General features: G+C 39.2%; 1 protein-coding gene across 1 annotated transcript in view; it reads right to left on the reverse strand.

The window, feature by feature from the left end:
* Positions 1 to 26,048, reverse strand: part of LOC107718164 (unconventional myosin-VIIa-like) — a 32,118-nt gene that overhangs the window by 1,535 nt on the left and 4,535 nt on the right. Inside the window, exons 4-44 of the mRNA XM_016525142.1 lie at positions 23,933 to 24,117; positions 22,447 to 22,568; positions 22,224 to 22,366; positions 21,696 to 21,809; positions 21,257 to 21,410; positions 21,062 to 21,138; positions 20,802 to 20,921; positions 20,489 to 20,631; positions 19,993 to 20,203; positions 19,769 to 19,904; positions 19,504 to 19,673; positions 19,274 to 19,414; positions 19,022 to 19,180; positions 18,060 to 18,152; positions 17,464 to 17,558; positions 17,289 to 17,373; positions 16,963 to 17,181; positions 16,271 to 16,471; positions 15,902 to 15,955; positions 15,697 to 15,849; positions 15,076 to 15,150; positions 14,834 to 14,982; positions 14,600 to 14,726; positions 13,494 to 13,620; positions 13,250 to 13,416; positions 12,920 to 13,147; positions 12,649 to 12,816; positions 12,416 to 12,533; positions 11,777 to 11,900; positions 11,430 to 11,593; positions 10,620 to 10,801; positions 10,111 to 10,235; positions 9,858 to 10,000; positions 9,511 to 9,664; positions 9,231 to 9,386; positions 7,045 to 7,150; positions 6,843 to 6,956; positions 6,660 to 6,747; positions 6,446 to 6,552; positions 4,558 to 4,743; positions 3,920 to 4,036 (exon numbers count right to left, since the gene is read on the reverse strand). Of these exons, the coding sequence (XP_016380628.1) occupies positions 3,920 to 4,036; positions 4,558 to 4,743; positions 6,446 to 6,552; positions 6,660 to 6,747; positions 6,843 to 6,956; positions 7,045 to 7,150; positions 9,231 to 9,386; positions 9,511 to 9,664; positions 9,858 to 10,000; positions 10,111 to 10,235; positions 10,620 to 10,801; positions 11,430 to 11,593; positions 11,777 to 11,900; positions 12,416 to 12,533; positions 12,649 to 12,816; positions 12,920 to 13,147; positions 13,250 to 13,416; positions 13,494 to 13,620; positions 14,600 to 14,726; positions 14,834 to 14,982; positions 15,076 to 15,150; positions 15,697 to 15,849; positions 15,902 to 15,955; positions 16,271 to 16,471; positions 16,963 to 17,181; positions 17,289 to 17,373; positions 17,464 to 17,558; positions 18,060 to 18,152; positions 19,022 to 19,180; positions 19,274 to 19,414; positions 19,504 to 19,673; positions 19,769 to 19,904; positions 19,993 to 20,203; positions 20,489 to 20,631; positions 20,802 to 20,921; positions 21,062 to 21,138; positions 21,257 to 21,410; positions 21,696 to 21,809; positions 22,224 to 22,366; positions 22,447 to 22,568; positions 23,933 to 24,117 (5,700 nt within the window). The remainder of the gene's footprint in view (positions 1 to 3,919; positions 4,037 to 4,557; positions 4,744 to 6,445; positions 6,553 to 6,659; positions 6,748 to 6,842; positions 6,957 to 7,044; positions 7,151 to 9,230; positions 9,387 to 9,510; positions 9,665 to 9,857; positions 10,001 to 10,110; positions 10,236 to 10,619; positions 10,802 to 11,429; positions 11,594 to 11,776; positions 11,901 to 12,415; positions 12,534 to 12,648; positions 12,817 to 12,919; positions 13,148 to 13,249; positions 13,417 to 13,493; positions 13,621 to 14,599; positions 14,727 to 14,833; positions 14,983 to 15,075; positions 15,151 to 15,696; positions 15,850 to 15,901; positions 15,956 to 16,270; positions 16,472 to 16,962; positions 17,182 to 17,288; positions 17,374 to 17,463; positions 17,559 to 18,059; positions 18,153 to 19,021; positions 19,181 to 19,273; positions 19,415 to 19,503; positions 19,674 to 19,768; positions 19,905 to 19,992; positions 20,204 to 20,488; positions 20,632 to 20,801; positions 20,922 to 21,061; positions 21,139 to 21,256; positions 21,411 to 21,695; positions 21,810 to 22,223; positions 22,367 to 22,446; positions 22,569 to 23,932; positions 24,118 to 26,048) is intronic.

Raw genomic sequence — 26,048 nt, forward strand, 5'->3', positions numbered from 1 at the left:
TCTACGAGTGGTTTGAATGCTGTCACTGATGATTCTACATCTCTGACAGCTTCATATTTGTAGGATTGGGCATTCCCCCGAAGAGGATCCTGACACCCTTCTCCCCAATGAGTTATTACGAGCTGGCGGAGAGCAAACGGATTCACATTCTCACCAGGCTATGGAGAATCTCGGTTTAGAATGGTCGGCTCCGGAAGAGCCTGCCCACAGCCGTGTAGACGAATGATGCCCGCTGGGTTGTTGTCAACGAATCTCCCACTAGAGACTGGTGCCGTTTTTTCCCAGAAGTTGAACCAGAAGTTGAAGTAAGAGGGTATGGCAAGCTCTCACTAGAGAAGAGGTGGTCACTGCACACCTCTACTTACCATCTGCCTGGCAGATTTGCAAGCACTTTACTGCAGCTCAGAAGTCGTCGCAAGAAGGGGTGGGCGATATAGGCTTAAAATTATTTCACGATATTTCAGGAATATTTGCAATAATGATATTTATGACGATATAAAAAAATATGGAACAATGTTTTATTGGTGATTGCAGTTGGCAGGCAGCAGCATTTATTAGTGCAAACAAAATAAAGGGAATTTTCCATCCTTTTCCAATGAGCTACTGTCATCGATGACAGACTACCTAATTCGAAGTGTAAATCTATTGTCATAAGGTGGCAGCAGCAGCTATGTGTTTTCGACTTGAAGCAGACCGTATGATGTCAAAATACCTTATTACCCCTTATTTACACTGTATGGGTCTGCTGCGCGTTACGGCTCCGACACGGCCACCGGAACTGATCACGGCCACTCTAGTCAATGCTTGTGTTTACACCAGCCACACCGCGACACGTTCCAGAAGCAGCTCTCTGCGTCGCTTCACTAAAGATGGGCGCCTCGCCTATTTTTGACGGTAAGAGTGTGAGCTCGAATACGCTCTAAAAATGCTCTTGCGATACTTTGATGTCATACACCGATCAGTCTGCACAGCGCTGCTTCAAGTCGAACACACCTATTTGGTTTGTGGTGTTGTTGTTGTGCGTGCTAGGGAATGTAAATGCGCCATATGTCATTGCGTCGCTATATCATTGATATCGCGATATGACACGATATGATTTTTTATCATGTAAAAATGTATACCGGTATTATCGTGGATGGTGGATATGGCACACCCCTAGTCGCAATTCATTCGCCACTTCCTGCCTCTGTGCTTCAGCCCTGTAGAATGAGGCTACTCACTTCAGTTCGCTCGCAGACCACCTCGTTTCAGAGGCATTATTCAAACTTCGGAACAGGACAACAATGCTCACGTTCTCCGGTCTGAAGTGCAAACTCTGCTTGCAAAAGGAGCCGTGAAAATGGTTCCTCTAGCGAACAGTGAGTCAGGCTTTTACAGCTGCTACTTCCTCGTTCCAAAGAAAATGGCAGGCCCAGGCATCTAAACCATGCACTTTTAAATCGCCCATTCAAGATGCTGACTTGGAAGCAGATCCTTGCGCAAATATGCCCAGGGGACTGTTTTTTTATTAGTGGATCTGAAAGATGCTCACTTTCACATCCAGATAGCCCCTCATCACAGACTGCCTCTGGCCCTATGCACTTTACGAAGTGCACGGACGTGGTTCTTTCCCCTCTGAGACAGATGGGAATCCACATTATGATTTACCTAGGCGATTGGCTGGCCAGATCGGAACAGGGACTCATCGCTCAAAGGTCACTGCTGCTCAGCCACCTGTAGCGGCATGGGCTGAAAATTAATTTAGCCAAGACCTCTCTGTCTCCCAGCCAGTGAGTGGTCTTCATGGGGACAGTTATCGATTCTGCCCAGATGCGGGCATGGATTACACTGGAATGCTCCCTGATAATTCAGCAGCTAGAGGCGTCATTCAGACTCGGGACTTCATGTCCCCTCAGGGCTTTTCAGAGAATGCTTTCATCTCAGGGTAGCCCACAGCTGCATCAGAGCTGTGGCCCCTTGGAAAACCCCTCGCCTGTTTCAATCAGGCATTCCATTAGGACTGACCTCCAGAAGGAAGAGGGTCACGACAGATGCCTACAACTCGAGTTGGGGACCTTTTTATGAGGGCAGACCGGCGTTCGCGCCTGGTAAAACCTGGAGCAACGCTTACACATCAACTGCCTTGAGATGATGGCATTATTTTCTAGCCCTAAAAACCTTCCTGCCGGCCTTAAAGGGGCACCACATCCTGGTCTGTTCGGACAACTTTATAAATCAGCAAGGCAGTCTCAGGTCACGCTCCCTTCACAGGTTGGCTCGATTCCTCCTTTTATAGGCACAGGCAAACTCCTCTCATTAAGAGCAGTTCATGTGCTGGGTAGACTGAACCAGGGAGCAGACATGCCATCCAGGGGCAATGTAGCTCCAGGAGAATGGAGACTACATAACCAAATGGTTCAAATGATCTGGTCTATCTTCAGGAGGGCAGAGGTGGACCTCTTTGCCTCAGAAGACAACTTTCACTGCCCAATTTACTTTCAAAGCAGCGAGATGCCTTGGCCCACAATTGGCCCAGCACTCGCCTGTATGCCTTCCCCCAGCTGCCCTGCTTCCTCAGGTCATCAGACGGGTCAGGGAAGTCAGATGTTCGGTCCTCCTGGTGGCCCCACTCTGGAGGAATCAGACATGGTTCCCCAAGTTGATTCAGCTGTTATCAGCAGCCCCCTGGCCGATACCACTGAGGACGGACATCCTCTCCCAAACGAGGAGCATGAATTGACGTCCCCAACCAAAGATGTGGAGCCTTCATGTTTGGCCCCTCGACAGGAGTCTTTACAGCTCCACGAGATCGTGAATAATACCATTTTGGAGGCTAGAGTCCCGTCTACAAGACGCCTCTATGCCCTTAAATGGTCAGTATTTTCTGTCTGGTGTGCAGCACGGAACGAGGACCCATCCTCTTGTGATGCGTCTCATGTGTTGATCTTTTTACAAGAGCTACTGGACACTCTCAAAGTATATGTGGCAGCCATCACGACGAATCATTCTATCGTGGCTGGCCATTCAGTTGGCAGAAACGATCTTGTCGTTAGGTTTCTGAGGGGAGCTCGGAGATTGAATCCGCCTCGTCCTCATACTGTGCCTACTTGGGACTTATCTATAGTCTTGAGGGCCCTATGGGTCCCTCCCTTTGACCCGCTCCAGTCAGTCGACTTGCGGCAACAGTTGCTTAAGACCGCCCTCCTTTTGTTAGCGTCAGTCAAGCGAGTGGGTGACCTGCAGGCACTGTCAGTCAGTGCTTCATGTCTGAGTTTGTGCCTAACCACTGTAGAGTCGTCCTCTTCACTCTGTTCAGAGCACAAGTCATTACCCTTCTAGCTCTTCCCAATTCAGAGGATGAGTAGGCTCCTAATCCACTCTGCCAGGTTTGGGCCCTTAGAGTGTATGTTGATTTCAATTGGTGATATCTGTGCAGCTGCCGGCTAGTCGTCACATCTACCAGATTTTATAACTTGGACATCCCTTCCCTGCATGCATGGATTTTGTCCACTTAAGTTTACCTAATCCCCTTTGTAAGTGGAGAAGGTTTTTGTTATGTGTTATCGCAACGGGAGAGACCATTTGAAAGGGAACGCTCTGGTTACTTACGTAACCTCGGTTCCCTGACATAAGGGAATGAGAGTTGTGTAGGCTGCCATGCTATAAAGCTGCACGTGAGTCGATGACTGTCGCTTCAGTCAAAAGATTCTGATGAAATGGCGCTCAGAGCCGACTTGTATAGCAGTCGGCTCCACCCCTTTGGGGCGGGTTGAAGCACCATAGGTTCATGCAGCTACACAAACGTGATCAAATCAGGCTTCAGTATCAGAGTAAACAGGAGTTTCCTCATAGCGTGTTAACGCAACGCTCGTTCCTTTATCTCAGGGAACCAAGGTTACGTAAGTAACAAGAGCGTTATTTTTAGTGTTGCTCTGGTTACCTTTACTTCGAAGAAAACACATCCAAAGGTAGACCACTGTGAGATCGTCTTCAGGAACTGGAGTTTGGCTTCATCTACAGTTATGCCTGCCTGTTTGTTGTATGCATTGATGATGTGCTGCAAACCCAAGACCAAAATGATTCTGTCATTCATTGTGATGTTAGGGCCAGGGGTTACTAAAATATATTAATCCTAAATAATGCCTTTTACATTCTGAAGAAAAGTCTCTTATGTTCACCAAGGCTGCATAAAAAGACTAATATAGTGAAAAATTATTACACTTTCAAATAACGGTTTTATTTTAATATATTTAAAATGTGAATTTTCATCAGCCATTACTCCAGTCTTCAGTGTCACATCGATACTTCACAAATCATTCTAATATGCTGATTAGCTGCTCAAGAAACCTTTCTTATTATCATCACTGGTGAAAACAGGTGTGATGATTAATACTTTTGTGGAGCCAGTGATACATTTTTCAGGATTCTTTTTGGAATAGAAAGTTTAAAAAAAAAAGATTAAATTATGAATAAAAAAACAACTGACACCAAACTTTTGAACAGTAGTGTATGTGTCTATGTAGGCACCTTACTAAGATTTGAAACAAAGTCAAACATACAAAGAGGCTTGAGGATCACCTTTTTCCAGTCATCAGGAGTCATGATCTTCTGCTGATCAGCTGGCACCAGGTCTTTCAGCATTCTAGGGATCATGACAAACTGTGATTTATCCGTGTCAACCTGAACACGCAACAGCAGTCCTGCCAGACTGATCATTTCCTCTTTAGATACATTATGGTAACCCCGCAAATACTTCGGCAACTCCTGGGAAAATAAAAAGAAGACAGTTGGGCAGAGTTGCACAGCATAATAGAGTGTCACAGGAAAGAGTCCTAAAACTCAGAAATCAGTTGGCGTTTTTGCACTTTCGGTTTTATTGTCCTGAAATCAATAGGTTTTTGAATGGGTCTATGGTTAAATGTCTGTAATAAGGTCAGTGGTTAACAATATATTTTTATGATTTATTCTTCCACATAAAATGTATCAGTAATACTCTTGGATTTTTTAAAACTCTTTACATGTGAAAAAGATGGTTGCTAACAAGTGGATAAATAGGGCCATGGCTAAATGGTAGGTTGGGGACATTAAAAGTCATCATGTCGAATAGGTAAACTCAGAGTCCAATTTTACCAACACGCTGTAAACTATAATCTTGCAAACTATTCTTACTCAAAATGTCCAACTTGTAGATTTTAAATAGTTAAAACAGTTATTGGAAGCTTAGTGTTGGTGATATTGAAGTTGTATGACCATGTTGTAGTTTGTTTATAGCCTAACAATCTGCTGATTGGATTTTTACTTGTCGATTGTAATTAGGATTGTATTTAAAGGGGTCATGAACTGAGAAATCAAAATTCCCTGGATCTTTTGACATATAAGTGGTCTTTGTACTAAAAAAACATCCTGTAAGTTTCAGAACTCAAAACTTCCTCGTTAGTCTACAAACAGCTTGTATTGAAGCCAATCTGCCAAAACGACAGGTTGTGGAATGTGCCACTTTATGAAGTATTAGTGTGGCTAAACACCGCTTCCGCAGAAGAAGATCAACGTGATGCTTCTACATCACTGCCTGTTTAGAAACCAAATGATAAAGATGCTCTGAAGACAACAAGACGCTGTGCAGTGCCAAGTTGTGGAAAAACACAGTCTTTGCATTGCCTTCCTTCTGATCCCAACATTAGAAAAGAGTGGATGAACTTAATTTTTAATGAAGTTCCAGACTGCATCAGTAAGAACTTCGTGCTTTGGTTCACTTAATTTTACTGTCGATTTCATTACAAACAAGGCACAATTTGACACAATTTTCAGAAATATTGAAACTAAAAGACGATGCTGAGCTGACTATATTGGATCCGACGGTAATGTCATACCACACAAGTGTGAGTAACTGTTTTTATTATGTGGTCACTATTTCTTTGTCTGTATTTATGCATTTTTAACCTAAATTACAGCAGCGTCCATCTGTGAAGGATGTAGGCTCTCAAACATACACAACTGTTAGCCAATCATAGCAGTGGGCGTTTACTTCAGAGTCTACAATCCGCCACTACTATTCAATCAGAGCGTTCTGATGAGGGGGGTCAAAACAGGACAGAAAATAGCCTATTACTTCTAAATGATGATGTTTTTTATGTAAAAATCTTGATAACATTATAAGTGGATGTCAGAGAACAGCACAAAATAATAAAAAAAGGCGGTTCATGACCCCTTTAATCTTCATTTGTGAAGATTATCTTGAACAAAACATGTATGAATCATAACTCTGGTTGGTCACAGAGTTTTTTTTTTTTTTTAGGGAACCAGGGTGATGGTAACTTCTAGGTTGGCCTAGAATTTTTTTTTTTTTATCTCTGCAGCACTCTATTCAGTTATACAAAAATTTGATACACTGTAAGGCAGGTCAAAATTAATTCTGCTGACAGTATTTGGCTTGACCAGATAAGAAATGATCAGATAGACAATGTACCTGGGGAAAGTGGAAGGTTAGGTCAGCAGTTAGGTCTTTTCCTGGGATCACATTAAACCAGAGCTTCCTCATGAAGAGCACCAGGTAAGGGACAATAGCTGGAGTAGCTGTATTCAGGATCAATAATATTTATAGTGAGTGAGAGTCTGATTTTAACGCATCTACTGAATATTTATTGGGTTAATTACAGTAGTTAGTATGTTATACAGCTCACCCTCCTTGACTTTCTTTCCTTTTTTGACGACATCTGTGAGTTGCCTGAGGTTGTCAAAAAAGTACTCTTTAGAATCCATACTTACTACCTGAAAGAATCAGATATGACCCATGAAGATTAGCATGGACATAAAACAACACCATCAGGAAAAACAAAATGACTGAAAGAAATCATGTCTGAAACCTTCGTCGATGTTTTAACAAACAGACTGTATCCATCTGATGAAGAGAGCCGGAGGTCTTTGGCAATGTTGCGGCATAAGTCTTTGATCTTTGTGGTGGTGGTCACCTCAAATATCTAAAATTAAATAAAAAGAGAGGGTTTTTAACATGAATGGAAAAAAAACAATGAGTAAAACTGTTTAAACTGTAATGTCACTCCTTACTTCAGATGTATCGTTGGGAAAATGAACTTTATGGAAGATCTGAGTGCTGTTATTCTGAATGGCGTCCACTTCCACCTGGTGAGGAGGCAACTTCCTTCCCTCAATACTGTATGGGACAATGAACATTGCTTTTTAGATCAATTTTAGCCCTCATGTTCTGTTCACTTTGGCATCTAATGGCTAATTCACACTACACCAACCAACACCAACAGACATGTTCGTTGAGTTTTGTTGGATCAGTGTGTTACCGCTGTGGATGCAGTAAAATTGGCTGTAGGAGTGAGAGTGTGTGTATGAGTATGTCCCAGCACCGGGGTATCTGGCATAAAACCTGTGCCAAATGGCTGGTGGATGATGGATCAGCACCTAGAGACGACCTCTACAGCCTTGAATGTCAGCGGAGACCATGTCAACTAGATGCGTCCCAGAGACAGATCCCCTGCGAAGACCTCATCACCTCAACAACCATCGGCACAAGACCACGGGAACCAGACAAGTCCTCTGCACCTGTGTTGCAGCCTGGTATTAAACCACACCATGCTGGCTTAGTCAGGCCAGAGGAGAACTGGCCCCCCAACTGAGCCTGGTTTCTCCCAAGGTTTTTTCTCCATTTCTGTCACCGATGGAGTTTTGGTTCCTTGCCACTGTCGCCTTTGGCTTGCTTAGTTGGGGACGCTTGACTGACTGCACAGACACTATTGGAAGAGAGCTGAACTGGATGATGACATCACTGAATCATCAATGAACTGACTTTAGCTGGAAAAAATGACTCTGTTATTGTCTTCTTGCATTATTAACAAACTATTTTCCTGTTTGACACTGTAAAGCTACTTTGAAACAACCAGTATTGTATAAAGCTGGTTGAGCATAATTGACTTGACTGAAGCGAGAGAGAGAGTGTGTGTGTGTGTGTGTGTTACCCCTTTCTGCATCTGTTGTCATTGTTGGTCAGTGTTTGAGTTTGTCGACTGAACAACTGAATTGAAGTTTGTCGTGTACTGAGAAGTGACATAGGCCACAATCACACAGCAGCAGAAAACGGTTGTCAGTCCTGTATTTGAGCCATTAATATAGTTGTGTTTACATTCATTATAGTTATTTATGGGAGTGACAACCACATTCTATAGCCAAACTCAAACCTCAAAATTTTCAGGACTCAAAACCATATTTTCAGCGAAGCCCTGGTGTGTGAACGGAATCGTACTGAACAACTAGTTGTCTGTCACATCATACAGTGTGAGAGAGCTGCTCTGTGCTGCACATATGAGTCTAGCTACACATTTTTCATGTGTCATAAGATGCAGATATAAGCTGTATGTCATTAATTTATTTTTTGTCCTCCATCAGAGCTGCTCATGACAGTTCTGTGATCTGCACACAACTTAAATGCTGCACATTTTACTGAAGTATAAAAGCTGCCATCGGTAAAATTAAGATGTGGATGAAATTGTGCCTCAGTTGAACTTCTATCATGTTGTCGGCGCAGATGGCCTCGTGGGCAGCGACATGTAGCGCCATTGCGCTTCGGGCGTCCCGAGTTCAAGTCCCGGCTTGCGGACCTTTCCCGACCCCACCCCCCTCTCTCTCACCCACTTCGCTTCCTGTCAACCTACTGTCCTATCTAAATAAAAGGCATAAAAAAAACTTCTGTCATGTCAAGACTTTGTAGTTTTGGACATTGCCATATTGAATTTAACAGGGATGAAAACTGAGGGATAGACTTCAGTCTTCACAATGGCATGCACTGCATAAAGATCCTAGAAACTGTTTTATGAAATTTTTGTCTGCTGAAAGTTTTTTTTTTTTTTCCAGAAAGATGTTTCATCAGCAAAACAATCAATACATTGTTAAACAACAGTATAATCCGTTGAACGCACTGTACTTCTATCTCTCACAGCCTCATTTTCATTCCTGTCAAAAATTAAATATGGTGCCATCCTAACTAAGGATCGTTCGACTTTCATTGCACGTTTGTACACAAGTATCCAAGCCTCTATTGTAAACTGCTGTGTGAACAGGACATTTCGAGAGTTACACCTGTTAGTAAATGCAGTTGTCAATCCCTAACACTGACAGTGTGAATGTAGCCACACTATAATCTGGTGACTGTCTGTTTTGGTCAGTGTGTGTTGTTGCAGTGTGAATTAGCCTTAAGAGACAAACTGTTCGAGTATGTTATGTCCTACCTGAGCATAGTTTGCATCCTCTGCAGGCAGGTGGACGCCAGAGGCTCTCTGGTTCTGGACTCCAGAAAACGTTGAGCATGTCTCAGTAGCAACTGACTTGGAGGAAAGAGACCACAGCATAGCCACAACAGCTGCCAACCTCGCTCCATACTCAACCTGAAAGATAAACAGAGAGAAACAAACAAGACTTCAATTAAAAAGTAATCAGATAAAACAAACAAAGCCACATTAGACCATATTTGGGTACCAAAACGAAATGAGTTAAAACTAGGTGACAAACCCATGGTTGTTATTAGTCATCTGCTTCATTATTTGGCAGTAGATCTCATCTCTTAGTTCCACGTGTGCTGTTGCTGACCCAAAGATCTGGTTTGTTAGATCTATGGGTGTCCGCACATGCTTGACTGGATAATCTCCCATATATTTAAGGATAGGTAGAGACAATGTTAAAGAAAATGGTAAACGTCATTCATTAAAATTCACTCGGGTCACATGTACTGAAGTCTTAATCACTTTTATCGTAATACACAAAATACAACTTCCTTCATAAGGAACTATATTTGATATGTAACAAATGATTCAGTTTTTCATTTCTCTCCTTATTCAACCAATCACCCGGAAGGATATCTGTGAAGCAGTCAGAAGCGAGGTGGCAGAGCTCTGAGTTGCCCTGCAGGCTCCTGAGCAGTGGCTGTTTGAGAGGCTCTTTGCTGTTGGCCCACAGTCTCTCTTTGGCCACGCCTTTTCCCCGGCCACCTTCTTTAGACTCCCTGTGACCAATTGAAAGAGGTACAAGATGGCATGAGCACTGGCATGTTATCAAAACGGAGCAGTTATCATTTATATCAGATGGGATGTGTGCAAACTGTACATGTGTTACCTGAAATAATCAAAAGAGAACTCCTTAAGGGACACAACGGCAATTTTCTCTGTGCTAAGCTCCTCCTTCTGCGGCAACACCGGCATCACTGACTTTCTTCGTGCAGGGGTCAAATTCAGCAAATTCTAGAGGACATAAATTACTCTTTACATTTCTATTATGGTCAAGCATAAATTGATTTATAAAACAAAGCATATTTTGTGACCCTAAGAAAAGAACCTTGCTGAGGGTTTTGAAAACCATTTTCCAATGAACGGGCATTAAAAAATCTTTAAAGGAAGTTTCTTTAATTCTTTAAAGGCAATTTAAAATCTCTAAATGCAGTTTTAATTCTTTAAAGGCAGTAACAATCTTTTAAAGCAGTTTAATTCATTAAAGAATCTGCCTTTAAATATTTATTTCCAAGACAAAACCTCAAAACACTGCTAAAAACAATTGACATAATAATGGCCAGTGCTGAGGAGTAATTTCCTCCACAAATTAGTGTGAAACAAAAGAATCATGTTTACCAGTGTCTCTTCTGTTGGCCTGGTCAACATCGGCAAAATCCGAATGGCATCTAAGGAAACTGCTCCAGTTTGATTTGTCCTCTCATTCTTCGCTTTGATCCAGCCTTCTTCAGAAGAATACTCCCCATCCTTTATGATATACAGTACATCACCTCTTCTGTAGCTCAGCAATGTGGGATCCTCTGGAGGGAAGAAAAACAAAAAGATCAATATCCAAGCGATTTCGACCAGTTCAAGAACCATTTTATATGTAGAGTGATTCTTACATTTGACTTACATTTTAGTTTTAGGAGAGATTATACTAGTTTAAACCTTTTTATTGTCTCTTTAATTAATTTTTATTTATTTTTTTTACCTAAGTTACCAGAATGTCTGTATGTGGACTTAAACTTTAGCTTTAACTTCCCCTCTGTAACTGTAATAAATGTAAAAAGAGCAAGACTGAAAAAATTGGTGTAGAAACAATTTTCACTCAGAAATTGCTAGTAAATTTAATAAATAATTACAAAGAAATGGCAAGTAACATATTGAATTAAATGTGACAATGTGATAATTTTATTTACAACTTTGAAAACTATTTTTTACAGTGTACATTCACACTTTCTCATAAGAATTAAAAACATATTTTCTGATTTTGATTGTTAAATCAAAGGCTTTTCTGAAATTTTCACCAAAAAATAAAATAAAAATGTATTACTCATACATCATCATCACACATTATTTGTCAAAATTTTAAATAGTCAAAAGTGTCCTAAAGTTGAAAAATCATTTCAAATGTGAATACTACAAGTAAAATTGTAAAAGAAGCACCTTGTCTGATAAGGTCCTGTATTCCCACAGCATACTGTGATCTCTTCTTAAGCCCTGATATGAACAAGTTGACCAGCTCCACTAAGTCTTTTCCCTTCACAACCTGCAGCTCATACATCCCCTTTGGAGTCGTCAAACACACAATCCCACCAGACTCTTCCTCACTGTAGGAGAAAAGTTAAGAAGGGAAGGAATAACGGAAACGAAAAAAGAAAAGTCAACTGGTTCATCTCACAAACTAGTCTGAATCTGCAGAAATAGTCTTTTAAGCGTAAGTACTTTATCAATGCTCAGATGTAATTCAGATGCTTCTCCGTGGAGGTTTATCATAAAAAGGGATGTTTTACCTCATTTCGATTCCTGACACCTCAGGATAAGAGAGCTGCATAAATGCGGCTTCTGTCACATCCTGAAAGAAGACCCCCTTCCAGTTCACAACAACTACAAACTTGTCTTGAGGCACTGAGGGACCTGAACACATATTTTTCACAGTAACTAATAAAAGACAACAATACATTCACAAATTCAATGCAATAAAGGGATAGTTAACCTAAAATGTATAATTCTGTCATCATTTACTGACTTTAGAAACACATGACTCTTTATTGGTGGGACACAAAATGAGTTATTTATTGCCGAATGTCTCTTTTCAGTAAAATAAAAATGAATGGTGACCCCGACCATCAAGCAAGATTTTTAGTGAACTACAACTTCAATTTCAGTCTGTTCCTTAAACAAAACTCATATGGCTTCAAAAGTCTTAAAGTCATATAGTGTACATTTATGATGTTTTTATGTGCCATTTTTATCTTTACAGCTTTGTATGGAAAAGAGCAGCGTGCACTTTCTTCAAAAGCTCTCATTTTGTGTTCCACTAAAGAAATAAAGTCATACAGGTCTGGAATGACATGAGGATAGGTAATGACAAAATGGTCATTTTTGGATTAGCTACTCCTATAAGAACTAAGAATAGCTTTTTTTTTTACCTGAAACAATTTGAGCTTCATATAACTTGGAGAAATAGATTGGCCACTTCTCCTGCGCATATTGGACAATCTCCACTTTTACTTCAAAGGCAGGTTTAGTAGAGTTTATGTAAGAACCCTAAGAAATTACAAAGGATTACTGCATTGTTCTCCAAGCACTAATGACCAAATCAAATTTTGTCCAATCACTGTTGTGAACAATGATACAGCATATACCTGTATATACATCATACCTGTGTGTGTGCAGAATGCACCATCTGCACTAGCTTGGCCACAGACTTGTTCTCAATTAAAGTCATGTTCATGCACTCACGGACAATCTTATCTGTGGTTTGCATACTGCTTTCAGAGCCATGCTGTACATAGTAATGTTTGGCTGCGAGCTGCACATAATCATCCTCCTAGATCAAGATTATAGGTCAACAACAGAGCATAAGTCACAAATCTCATTCCTATTCAAAATATATGCAACATGAACAGTTCAAACAAATAGCCTGGACTGACCTTATCAGACTGATAATCACCACTTTTGAGTCCGTGGATGATCTGCTTGTAGATGAGCTCTGTGCTGACTTGGTCAGATGAACAGTTGTGCCATGGAGTGAAGATCTCTTTGCGGAAGTAGAGGCGCCAAGGAGCATGTTGTTCCTCTTTCCCCTGCCTCTTTTCTTCCTGCTCACACATAGACACGGCATCCAAGACGTGCTGACTGCCACTGCCAAGAGACCATATCTGCAGCAAGAGATGCAAACATGAAGACTTTATTGCTATTGCTCATTAGTTATATGTGACTTATTACAAGGTGCATCTTGAAGCCATTCAAATGTTACAAACCTTCTCATACATTGCAGCGTATAGGGAGAAGCCGTAAGTGTCCTGCAGCTTTATTTTCTGGATAACCGCACTGCACACTTCTGCAGAAGTGCTGGCTGAATCCACAGTGAGGCTGATGCTTCTGCCATCCATCAAACCCACAGCTACTGAAATGGGCTTCTTGTTCTCTACAGACTTGCAAGAAAGAAGGGCTGGTTATGTTTAGAGCAAGAGAAGTATTCTTCATAATTTCAGTCAGAGGGACTGCCTACCTGTAGTTCAACCCAGCATGGTGGCTCACTTCTTTCTCCATTGGCTAAAGTCCTCCGCAGTCGCTCTGCACAGTAGGAGGAGTATTCACTTGGCCCATAGTGTATAAAGCTCTGCAGGTACTGTGGCCAAAAGGTTGTGGAACATAACATAACATATAGCATAACACAACACAACACAACATAACATAATATAACCTTAATGTGACGTGACGTAACAACACAACATAACACATAGCATGAAATCAAATGTAATATAATGTATAACACAACACATAACAAAACATAACATGGCATCATGACATAACACAACAACATAAAACAACAAACATTAGAAAACAGCATGACATAACACAGCATATAACATAAAATGAGATGACAACACAAAACATAGCACATATAACAACATATAAAACATGACAAAACAACATAACGACAGAAAACTCAACACATAACAAAACATTACATATAACAACATTACATATAACACAACACATTAACATAACACGAAACAGTGTGACATATAACACACAACAAACATGCAAACACAGCATGACATATAACAACATATAAAATAAACAAACAAACCATAACTCATACCACAACAAAACATAACAAGACAACATGAAACAAAATATAACAGCATGGCAACACATAACACAACAAAACATAACATAAACCAACATATAATGGCATGACATACAACACAACAACATATAATATAACATTACATAACAAAACATAACATTAAACAACACATCATATGAACAACAACACATAACCTAACATAACATAACATAACATAACATACACTGTACCATATATCACACAGCTTGATTGGTCATTCATGGCATTTGTATTATGATTAAACTGTGTAGTTGTGGTTCTAAAGAACCTATTTTCTTCATAGCTGTGCTATGATATGATACAATAATATATTCAGCAGACTTTATCGAAAAACAAACCCTTTCAGGATGGTACACTACCCCTATGCTTCACATCAGGGTCCTGATCACCCTGTCAGGTCTAATTTGTGATAATGATTGGATAAATTCACATTAGCTCTTAAATAACAGAACAGAAATCAAAAAGTATTTCATACCTTAGTGAGGCGGTCCGTAGGGGGAAAAATACCCAGACAGATGGACAGAAGAGTCCAGCCTCTGCTTGCACTTTTGTGGTTCTTATTGTCTGTTAACTGCTTAAGGATTTGACAGTAGATTTCATCTCTGAAAAACATATAAAGTCAAAAGATTATGTAACCCTTATCTCTCTGTATGAGAAATATACTCCACATTATGAAGAATGTAAATGACCAATGACCCATAACATTAACCTTATATCTTGTCGTACAATAGCATATCCTACAATAATATGCAATTTCTCCAATGGTGTCATTGGACGATCATAAGTTGCTCTCTCTCCAAACAGTACATCCTCTTCCTCCTGAACAGCCTGCATTTTAGGTTTTGGTTCTTCTTCTGGCTGAAAATTTCATCAGAATAATTAATAGAAACCTGCTATGATGCAGTTAGCCGTGAGTAATGATCAGTGATTTAGTATATATACACATTTCACCTCTTCTTCAGGAATGGTTGAGTGTTTTCTTTTCCCTGTCCCCTTCTGTTGCTTCATTTTTTTTCTCAAAAATTTCTGCAATTACAAGACCAACAAATGAATAAACCCACAAACGTTTGTTTGATATAATATAATGATATAAGAAAAGCAACAGTCACATTTCTGTTGGGTTATTGACTATTTTGTTATTATATGACACCCATAAGAGTATTTACAGTATTTAGCAGTTCTGTATTTATGATCCCCTTTGGTTTGCTTTAGTCCCTTGATGCATTTTTAAAAATGTAAATATTTAAATTTCTTCCTCTGTATTCACATTAAAATGTTTATATTGTTATTTCTTGCATTTTTTTCATTTTAACAGTTGCTCACATCTGGTTTTCACCTTCTGTACCACTGACTGTAATACAACTGAAACCTTTTCTGATTGGCTAGTCTATTTATTAAACATGTGTTTACATTAAAATATGTAAAGCAATACAATATATACTAATATCAAACCAACACAAAAATGCATGTTGATCTAGGCAGATCTTTTGAGCAGGGTAGGCAGTGAAGCTATAGTCAGAACATATGGTAGGTGTTAAGAAGGCAGTGTTTTATAGTGTCTTGATTGTTTACCTGATCTAATCCAACAAGGTTACTGAGTCGCCGTGCTTGTCTCTGACCAAGGTTCATCTGAATGGGGTCGGCTATAGCAGAAACACGTTCTTGCTTCGGCTCTGGAAGATCTCCCATAAACCTCAGTATGATCCACCATACTGTCAAACAAGCCTAAAGGAGGAGGGAAAAAGCGGAGAAAAAAAGTAAAAAAAAACAACCTTACAGGGTTCTCTACTAATTCAACCTCTTCTAACTTCACCGGCTCTGCCTCTAAATCCTAGAAGAACATCAGGAACAAATCACACAAAGTTAATATTTACCTAACGATACTAACATTTTGCATTTAAAAGACATAATGTATTATCAATGATAGCGAATGCATTAAATGCCATTAATTGATTGTGTAGCGACAATAAAAGTTGGAGTTAACATAGGCTTATTGGATAGTTGGAGTTGATATAGGCTTATTATTTTAATTAATTAAAATAATGTTAATTAATTTAAATTATTTAAATGAATTTTGATTAGGAAGTGTTTGTTCCCTTCAGATAGGTGTCCTGCTTCCTTATTGTGCTGTCAAGATGACTCTAACCTCAAAACCCTGAGGAGCTGGGCCCTCTTGTCCTCCTACTGCGCTCGGAAGGAAGCCAAAGATATTCTCCACCATTTCCTCATCATCCTTTTTCTGGGATTTGGCAGCTTCCTCATTTTTTCTGAGCAGCTCCTCTAGGCGTTGCTGAAGTTCCAAAGCTATACGTTCCTGAGCCTCTTTTTCTTGTGCAGTCAAAAACGCCTGTCAAAAAAGACAGAACAAGGGTATGAATAATAAATGCTTAAAATTGTTTTTGTGGAAACCATGATTCGTTTTTTTCAGGGTTCTTTGATGAACAGAAAATTCAAAAGAAAAGCATTTATTTAAAATAGAAATCTTTAATCTGAAGCATCATAAATGTCTTATACAACACTGTTACTTTTAATGAAATGAACGTTTCCATGACGAATAAAAGTATTATTATTAATATTTTTAAAATCTTACTTACTCCAAACTTTTAAATGGTAGTGAATCATGGTTTCAACAACAACAACAAAATAAGCATCACAGGAATAAATTACATTTTAAAACATTGTAAAATAGAAAAGTTATTTTTGACATATTTTTTACAACTTATGACAAGAAATCCAAACATTTTACTGGTACAGGTATTGCATATAAAACAAAAACAAGACTTTCTGCAAAAAAGTACTAAAAACCAGGTAGTCTGCTCCATTCCACTATACACTCACATCTGTTTTCATTCTCTTGAGGGCTTTCCTGGCTAGCAGGCCTCTGGTCTGTGTCTGCAGGAGTATCACTGCATCTTTTTTGCGTTTCAGGTTTTTCCTGGCGAGGTAGCCACGGGTCTGTGTTTGCAGAGTGATGGCTGCAGCCCGTCTGCGAATATACTCCTTATGGAGCTGCCGACTGCGCACTTTTGCCTGCATCCGAGTAAATCCTTGCTTGAGCTTACAGGGAAAACAGAAATAATATGAGGCATGTTTCATTATTTCATTACACTAATTTAAGAGATATTCCATATACTGTAGACATAAGATGTTCCTGCATAGCTTACTTTGCAAAAGTCTCTTCTGTCTCTGTGGCCACGCCAGTTTTTCTGCAAAACCAGAGCTGCCCTCCTCTTCTTTACAAAATTTGCTCTGTAAGTGAATGAACAATTACTTAGTTTAAAATTGCTGTACAATTACACAAATAAATACTATATAGACAAGAGACAATGGGGAACAAACCTGTCCTTATGGGCGATCATCACTCTTTGGATGATAAGTGCTTTCTTGTAAAGCTCTTGCTCTCTCTCCAGTTCTAGGAAGGAGTCATGATGATCCTGCGACAGAGGGAAAAAAGGAAACACAGTGCAAAAAAATTATTATGTGAAAAAATATGATAGACACACTACTGTTTAAAAGCTTGAGTCGATAAGTCTCTTATGCTTACCAGGGCAGCATTTATTTGATAAATACAGTAAAACAATAAGACTGTGAAAATCTATTGTAACGTATTTTTAACTGTGATTTTGTTTCAAGATTATTTGATGAATAAAAAAATTTCAAAAGAACACCATTTATTTTTGTAACATTATAAATGTCTTTACTGTGACTTTACCGTTTAATTAATTTAATGCATCCTTGCTGAATAAAAGTATTAATTTCTTTAAAGAAAAATCTTACTGACCCCAAACTTTTGAACAGTAGTGTATGTTTAATATAATCACAAAAATGACATCAATGCCTTTATAAATCCAATATACGTTAACATTACAGGAATGTATACTGATATAGATGTAAAATCAGTATAATTCACTAGAGAAATATTACGTCTAAAGTACCCTGAGAAAGATTTTGGTTTTGCCAATCTTCCAGTCCTCTTCGTCTTTGATCATAGCCCTGCAGATGGCTGCACAGCAGTTGGCAGCAGGCTCCTGATAAACAAATAACAAATATTTCCATTTATCAAATCATTCATCATGTTTAAAGCTGAACATGTGATTCTTTTCATTTCTCCTATGTCACCTTAGTATGTGTAGACAATTATAAGTGAACCATTCATAGTATGATTCCCACAAAAATTGACAACACTGTGCTGTTTTGTTTTTAAGCGTCTCCATTAGTGTGATGCAGACATGTGACGCATCAGCATTGGCTAAACCAAACTGGGGGCGGAGATATCTAGATGTCTGGCCAATGGCAAATGGGTGGCGTTTTTAGGGAAACCTGTTTGAAAATGGTCATTATTTTTGCGTTTTGCTTGCTTATAGTTGTTTTTGGTGATGCAAGTGGCACAGAAATGACACGCTTCACCTTTAAATAAATGTAGTTGTATTTTAAGGGAGATTTTATAGTAAGGTTTCATTTGTTAACATTAGTGAACATATATATTTTTACAGCATCCATGTTTAGTTCGTTCACAGTGCATTAACTAATGTTAATCGATACAACTTGTGATCTTAGTAAATGCAGAGATTGACACTGACTAAGATTAACAAATGCTCAGAAGTATTGTTCATTGTTAGTTCATGTAAACTAATGTAGTTAACTAATGTTCACAAATGAAACCTTATTGTAAAGTGTTAATAGAGACTTTTAGATCAACATTATATACACATGATTCCTAGCAACCAATCACAGCCCTGAACTTAACTTTAAATCAGAAGGCATTGATTGGTTGGAATTATGCAGGACCATCTAGGGATGTTGAATAACACATTAAGCTATATTAATCAACTATCACTTTATAGTAATTTTCATATTCAGACCAACATATCGGTAAACAATCATATTAGGCCCATACAGTGTTGGGGTCACAGTCCACGCTCTTAAGGAGTACACGATAGCGCTGCAGGAAGTCTTTGAAGGTGTGCCGGATGGGATATCCCGATTTGCGTATTTGAATGGTCTCCAGCATTCCAGAGTAGCGAAGTTGCTGCATGCAGAGGTTTCTATCAAAAACCTGACAAGCGAGAAAAACAGAAAGCACGATTTGATTAGTGTTCTGATGGTTACACAATATAAAATACGTAACTTAAGGGATGTGAATTGGTACCATGGGCATCTTTTTGTCATTTGGTTTGAAGCAACGAATGAAGAAGGGCTGACAGAGAGACAGGGCCTTCATAAGAGAGTCCAGAGATTGACGGAACTGGCCACTGAGAGTAGATATATTCCGCCTCGAATCATTTACTTGCTGTGTGACACAAAAAAGAAACAATATATTGCAAAGCTGTTGCCACTGTCCAGTCAATACTCTCAGTCTACCGTATTAATGTCCCATACTCGTAATGAGTTCTTTGGCGTCATGATGATTTTGTTGATTTTGTTATTGTTCTTGGCTGAGTTTGTATTCGTCTCCTTTTCAAAGATCAGTTTGAGCAGCTTGTTGGAAGATTTCTGAACGAGCTCCAAGATGTCCATGCTAAGGGCGTCTCTGTTCTTCTCCAAAAAACCTGACAAAATACAGCACTTTAAGATCAGAACTAATTTGCTTTGTAAAATAACTATTAGGCATGTCATAACCAAGTCTTTAAGTAATGAATTGTACCTTCACAGTCATAATAAACCATCCCAGCAAAGTGCTTAACCCCAAAACTCATGCCATGGTTGCCCTTGAATGACATGTACAGTTTGTTTCCATTGTGTTCTGTGTTCATTTTGTTTAACATTGTGGCATCTGTTCCCTGCATTAAAAAAACAAGACAACACAAGGTGAGCACAGACAAAATATCCATAAGCATATAAAGCACTCATGTAGCTTATGACGCTCACCTTAGGAAAGGTGCTCTCCTCATCAATCAGAGCCAGTATGTTGAGAGGTTTAATGGCCAGCAGGTCCAGGGTTTTCTGGTTGTCATTGAAAGCGATGCGCTTCCATGAGATTCCTTCTTTACTGTACTCATCCTGCTCCAGCTTAAAGATGTGCCTCACAAAGAACTGCTGCAGGTGCTCATTGGCATAATTAATGCACAGCTGCTCAAAACTAAACAAAGAGGACAGAAGTATAGAGACATGATATTTACGACTCGAGTATGGGCCTATCATAGAACTAACTATGCATCTATCTATGTATCTATCTATCAATCATCTATCTATCTATCTATCTATCATCTATCTATCTATCTATCTATCTATCTATCTATCTATCTATCCCTGAAATTATACTTAAATGCAGTACTGAAGTACAACTGCTCAAGTACTTTAAACCCCTGCTAAATATTAATTATAATTTTTAACATAATTTTTAGTTTATTCAACAGATACTTACCTGTTCTGAGGGAAATTCTCAAAGCCAAAAATGTCAAGCAGACCAATGGACGTGCGCGTGCAAGAGGACTCATCAGTCTGGGGTTTGTGAATGGCGCTGTTTATTTTTGTGAACGTCCAAACAAACAGCCTTCCGTACATGGCCTGTCAGAGAGTAGAACAAACACATGTAATTCACATGTGCAATAATAATGAGCATCTATGAAGCCTGAATGATGATTGTATATACACCATTGTTCGAAAGTTTGGGGTCAATACGTTTTTTTTTCTTCTGGAAAAAACATTTGGACACTATGGTGTGAGGATGTGGGTACCTTGGCAAAAGCATCTCTGGTGGCTGTGGCCTGCTCTGAGCTGAGGGGTTTCGTGACTATCTCTCGGTTTGTCATGAAGGAGCGATGGGTAAGACTCTTATCAAGAACAGCATCACCCACCTGCAAAGTGGCAGAAGTGCTGTCATCAAATACATTCAGCAGCCGAATGTGTGATTACATAAATACAGTAAGCTTTTAAAAAATGAATTGAGGATAAAGTGCTAAAAGCAGCATTAGCTCTAAAGAACATTTCTCTGTACCTCCAGCAACTTGGCAGTAACAGAAAAATGACTGGATGACAGGACATCACAGCTGTCCATGTTATTCATTGTGGTGCCTGAAAAAGATCAGGCGCAAAGCAGTCAACTTTATGGCATTCCTAACTGCAATAACTTCTGTTTATGGGAAGACAGTTGAGATGTTATTACTGTAATAGAAAGGTTATTGACACTAACTCTGAAAGTCGATATTGCCCATGTGGAGAATGGCAGCGAGTAATTTGAAGATTTCCCAGCAGTCCCTGTCTGAGAAAGTGAGGATCTTTAAAGCAGCACGAATCCGTCCAAACTCATCAGCATCGTCCCGACCATCACATGTCAAACAATTACCCTAGATAACCATCAGAAGAGTCACTTATAGCACTTGTGCCTGAGTCAGTGATTATCAGTATCGAAACCTGATAAAAGAATCTGAATTAGAGAGGAGTGATTTTAAAACTCAATGGATATTACACCAATAATGTTAAGATGTAGTCATGATTTACCTGTATTTGACGCAATTAAAGCATACATTTAAAATGTCAGAAAAACTCAGGGCTAAACATTTACTGAATACGTGATTTACTGAAACTCCTCTCCTCTCTAAAACGTAATAAACCTGAATTGAAGAGCTCACCTCAGTCAGGTACTTGAACTGTGATGCATCACCAAGAGAGAGAGTCTTCTTATGGTCACTTTGCATCCCAGATAACATACAGTAAAAAATGTGGTAGTTCCTTTCCTGAGGTGCCTAAAAATGAAAATAAATTAATTAATAATTAAATCATCTTAAAATAATTAAACTAAATTCATAAAAGAACATTTATTTACTCCATTTAATTTTTAGCTTTTAACAATTAACGTGATAAATATTAGTTAATATTATTAATTTAAGACTATTTGAAAGTAATGAAGCTCATAAAAGTGCAAAACCAGTCATAGGCTCTTGATGTTTTTTCTTAAGCACGTAAGGTGAACAATCTCAGACTAAAAGGTACAAAGCTGTCACTGTGGTGGTACCCTAAGCTACAAAAGCTAAAAAGCTATATCTTTGTATCTTATTTACCCCTAAATGGCACATATTAGTACTTTAAAGGTACATATTAGTACCATTTGAAAATGTAGTGACAGCTATGTACCTTTTTACTGTAAAACATAGTCACACCTGATGACAGACACGAGACTTCTCCAGCAGGTACTGCTCCATGTGAGCTCCCTCTATAACGCCCTCTTTATTGAAGTAGACCTCCACATATTTCCCAAAGCGGCTGGAGTTATCATTCCGAATGGTTTTGGCGTTCCCAAATGCTGTAAGACATGCATAAGTGAGACCGCTTTCTATGGAAATGATTGAAATAGTCGACAAGACAAGCCTGTTCAGTGCTTACCCTCCAGGACAGGGTTGGCCTGAATGATCTGCTGCTCTATCCAGGAGTGCTGCCCGCTCACAGCAGCCAGGAACTGAAGAATCAGTTTAGTGCTTTCTGTCTTTCCTGCACCAGATTCTCCACTGACACACAAACCAAAAGCATTTATTATTTTTTGTTTGCCAAGATTTGTAAGGATAAAAGTATCTGGTAAATAAATAAATATAAATGTGTTCAAATCCACTGACAGCGAACTGCTGCAGCATGTAGCTAAACCAAATATTAAATTAAAAGGTGAAATCTGAAAATGAACTATGCTTATTTATATAATATAATATAATATAATATAATATAAGGAATAATTGAAAACGGGCCGTTGAATTATTAGAAAATAATGCACACCTGAGGTGGTGATGTGGCCACGACTTGAAGCGGAGTCTGCTTATACATCGGTTACCACACTTCAAGACATTGTTCAGATTATGTTTTTTAAGACATTCATAAGGTTTTTGTCCTTAAAATGCTCTTATGAGTAGGATTAATTTCCAATGCCACAGTTGCTAATTCCAAAATGTAATTTTAGACCTAGTAATGGAGGCTTGAGCCATTGATAGCAGACTAATGCAGTTATTAATTAAGTTATTAAAGAGAGAGAGAGAGAGAGAGAGATTACGTTTGTGTGAATTATCTGAGTCTGTGTGTCTCTCAACAGTGTTCAGCAGCACAGTCTCTACTATTAGCGAAACTCATCTGTTCATCTGTTTCAAGAACAGCTCCGTTATTACCTTGCTGGTGAGAAATGTCATGTAGCTTTTAAGTTGCTAAAGTTGCTATTTTACTGATAAAATCGTCAGAGCAGCGCTAACAAACAACACGTCTCTGTGCGCATGTGTTTCCGTGTGCGAGTGTTTGTCTGTATTGTATGTGTGTGCGTTTGTAAGGGAGAGAGAGCGGGAGAACATGCTTTCCGTACATAATAAAACATAATTTTATGGTTAAAACACGGAAGAAATTTGTGGGTTTTATTGTATTGTTTACTATATTACTCTATTTATTAACCGTGCGTTTCCCTGAAAATAATTGCACACCTTAGAACATTCATCAGCCAATCAGATTCAAGCATTCAACAGCCCCGTTGTATAATAATATAATATGATATAATATAATATAAAATATAATAGCCTATAATAATATATAACAATTAACAAAGTCATTCTACACCATTGATGGCTTGATGGTTTGATGGCTGTTTAAATTAACTTTTTCTGGCAAACCGAGTATGCAAAGAGCATAACTTATATCTCTAATTGTACATTGACCACTCACAAATTTTATGATGTGTGACTAAATGTGTAGACACTCATAAATCATATGTAAAAACATTATCTTACAAGGGCAGGATATGCGTGGCCAACTTCTAACTTCATACTACTGGGCATACAAAATCAATAATTAACATGCATTAGATTAGATTCTCAATATTCAGAAGAAAAGATTAAATACATACCTTATAATGCAACACTGGTTGCGTTTGTTGCGGCGCATGTTGAAGTAACAGCTGTCAGCGATAGCAAAGATGTGCGGTGGGAGCTCGCCCAGTTTACGATCGTGATACAGGTGCACCTGGTCTGCCGTGTAAATGGGCAGCATCTGATAGGGATTCATGGCCACGAGGACAGAGCCAATATAGGTCTAAACAGCACACACAGAGAAAACTACATATATCACACAGTTTATATTTACAATGGGATGCAAACATATGAGGCAGCATCTGAAAAACTGGGACTGAAAATCTAATTTAATCTAAACATTAACAGAAAGTTTAAGGATTTACAACAAAGCAACATTATGATGTAAAATTAATAATAAATATTTTAGATTCTGCACTATTTCTAGGTCACTAATCAAAACAAGCAAATTTGTGACACCAATCATGCGACTCTTTGTACAAATAGTCAGATGTCCTTCTTAAGAATCTCTCGCCACTTTTTGGATTATGTCCAGTCGCGCTGGCAAACATGATCATCGCGTTTTACACAAAATTGCTCATACTCGCGCTGAAATACAAACTAATTTTTCAAATCAACTTTTTAATTAAATTGTTATGCATAACTGAATTTGTTAATCCAGGTGATATGTGCAAAATTTGAGGTTATATGTTCACTTTTTCATAAAAGCATGCAACTTGGTACAATTGTACAGGTTAGGGCCCTGAACATTTTCAGAAATGGAGCCATAGCAAAAACACCTCGTTGTCCAGAAGACCCCGCAACTCCTGCTGTTCTCTCTAACAACTTCCCTTTCTCTCACACCCCCCCTCAGGTTGGAAGGGTACTGGTCTTCTCATTTCTAATAATTGGAAATACTCAACCCACTCTTCCCTATGCAATAAAAATTATTTTGAGTTTTATGCTATTATGGTAACAGCTCCTGTTAAACTCCCTATTGTAATGATTTATCGCCTTCCTGGTCACCTTTATAGAGGAACTGTATGTGCTGCTGTCCTCATTCTCTGTGGATGGCAGTCCACTTGTAGTCTTTGGTGACTTCGAAATCCATCTGGAGAAGCCTTACACTGCAGACTTCCACTTCTACTCCTATCTTCATTCGATCTCAAATGGCTTGCCACCACAAACACTAACAAATCAGGCAAGCAGCTTGACTTAATTTACACATGCAATTGTATCACAGATAACATTTGGTAAAACCTCTAGACATCTCTGCTCATTTCTTTATTACATTTAAAATTTACTTTTCTGGGAGCGTCCTAGGCTTTTTCGCACTGATGGCCTGCACCCCAGCAGAGTCGGAGCGGAACTCATGTCGGACAACATCTCCAGGACGCTACGCACCATATGACTAGTAAGTCAAATCTCAAATAACTGCCCTGATGACTTGTGTTCTACCCGCTTAAATGATAGAAACCTTCAAGGACCATATTGTAAAGACAGCTCGATCATGCAAACCTCGACAAATGTTTCAGAATGCAGTGGCATGACTACTCTTCCATGAGCCCAAAAGGGCCCACTTCACACCTCTCTTTATCTCCCTGCACTGGCTACCGGTTGCAGCTCGCATCATGTTCAAGACATTGATGTTTGCGTACAGAACAGCCACAGGCTCAGCACCATCCTACTTCCTCCTCACTCTTACGAATCTACATCCCCTCCAGAAGCCTGAGATCTGTAAGTAAGCGATGCCTTGTGGTAACATCACAGAGAGGCATTTTCGTTCACCTTTCCTGGCTGGTAAAATGATCTTCCCACAATCGCAGTAACACCCGACATGTTATCTGACAGCAACAATAATTTAATCCCATACCCAACCCAATTGACATAAAAACTGGGACCCGAACCGCACCTGCATTAAATCTCCTACATGAGGTAGACAAAACTCATTTATTAAAACTTTTATTCAAATTGTGAATAGATTAAATACAGAAAGCAAGCAAGAGTGCTCCCTTTAATATAATCACCACAGCTGTCAATTAGTGGCAGCGCGATTGGCTACATTGCTCAGCAGCGTGTACTGGACCGAGTCAAAATAGTCTTGGTTATTGGACCCGCAACCCGCCCGTGCTTGTCACCATCCGGCCCGCACCCGCATCACACCCTACACATAAA

This window comes from Sinocyclocheilus rhinocerous, unplaced genomic scaffold (assembly GCF_001515625.1).
Source record: "Sinocyclocheilus rhinocerous isolate Xijiao unplaced genomic scaffold, SAMN03320098_v1.1 scaffold480, whole genome shotgun sequence".
Classification (NCBI taxonomy): Eukaryota; Metazoa; Chordata; class Actinopteri; order Cypriniformes; family Cyprinidae; genus Sinocyclocheilus; species Sinocyclocheilus rhinocerous.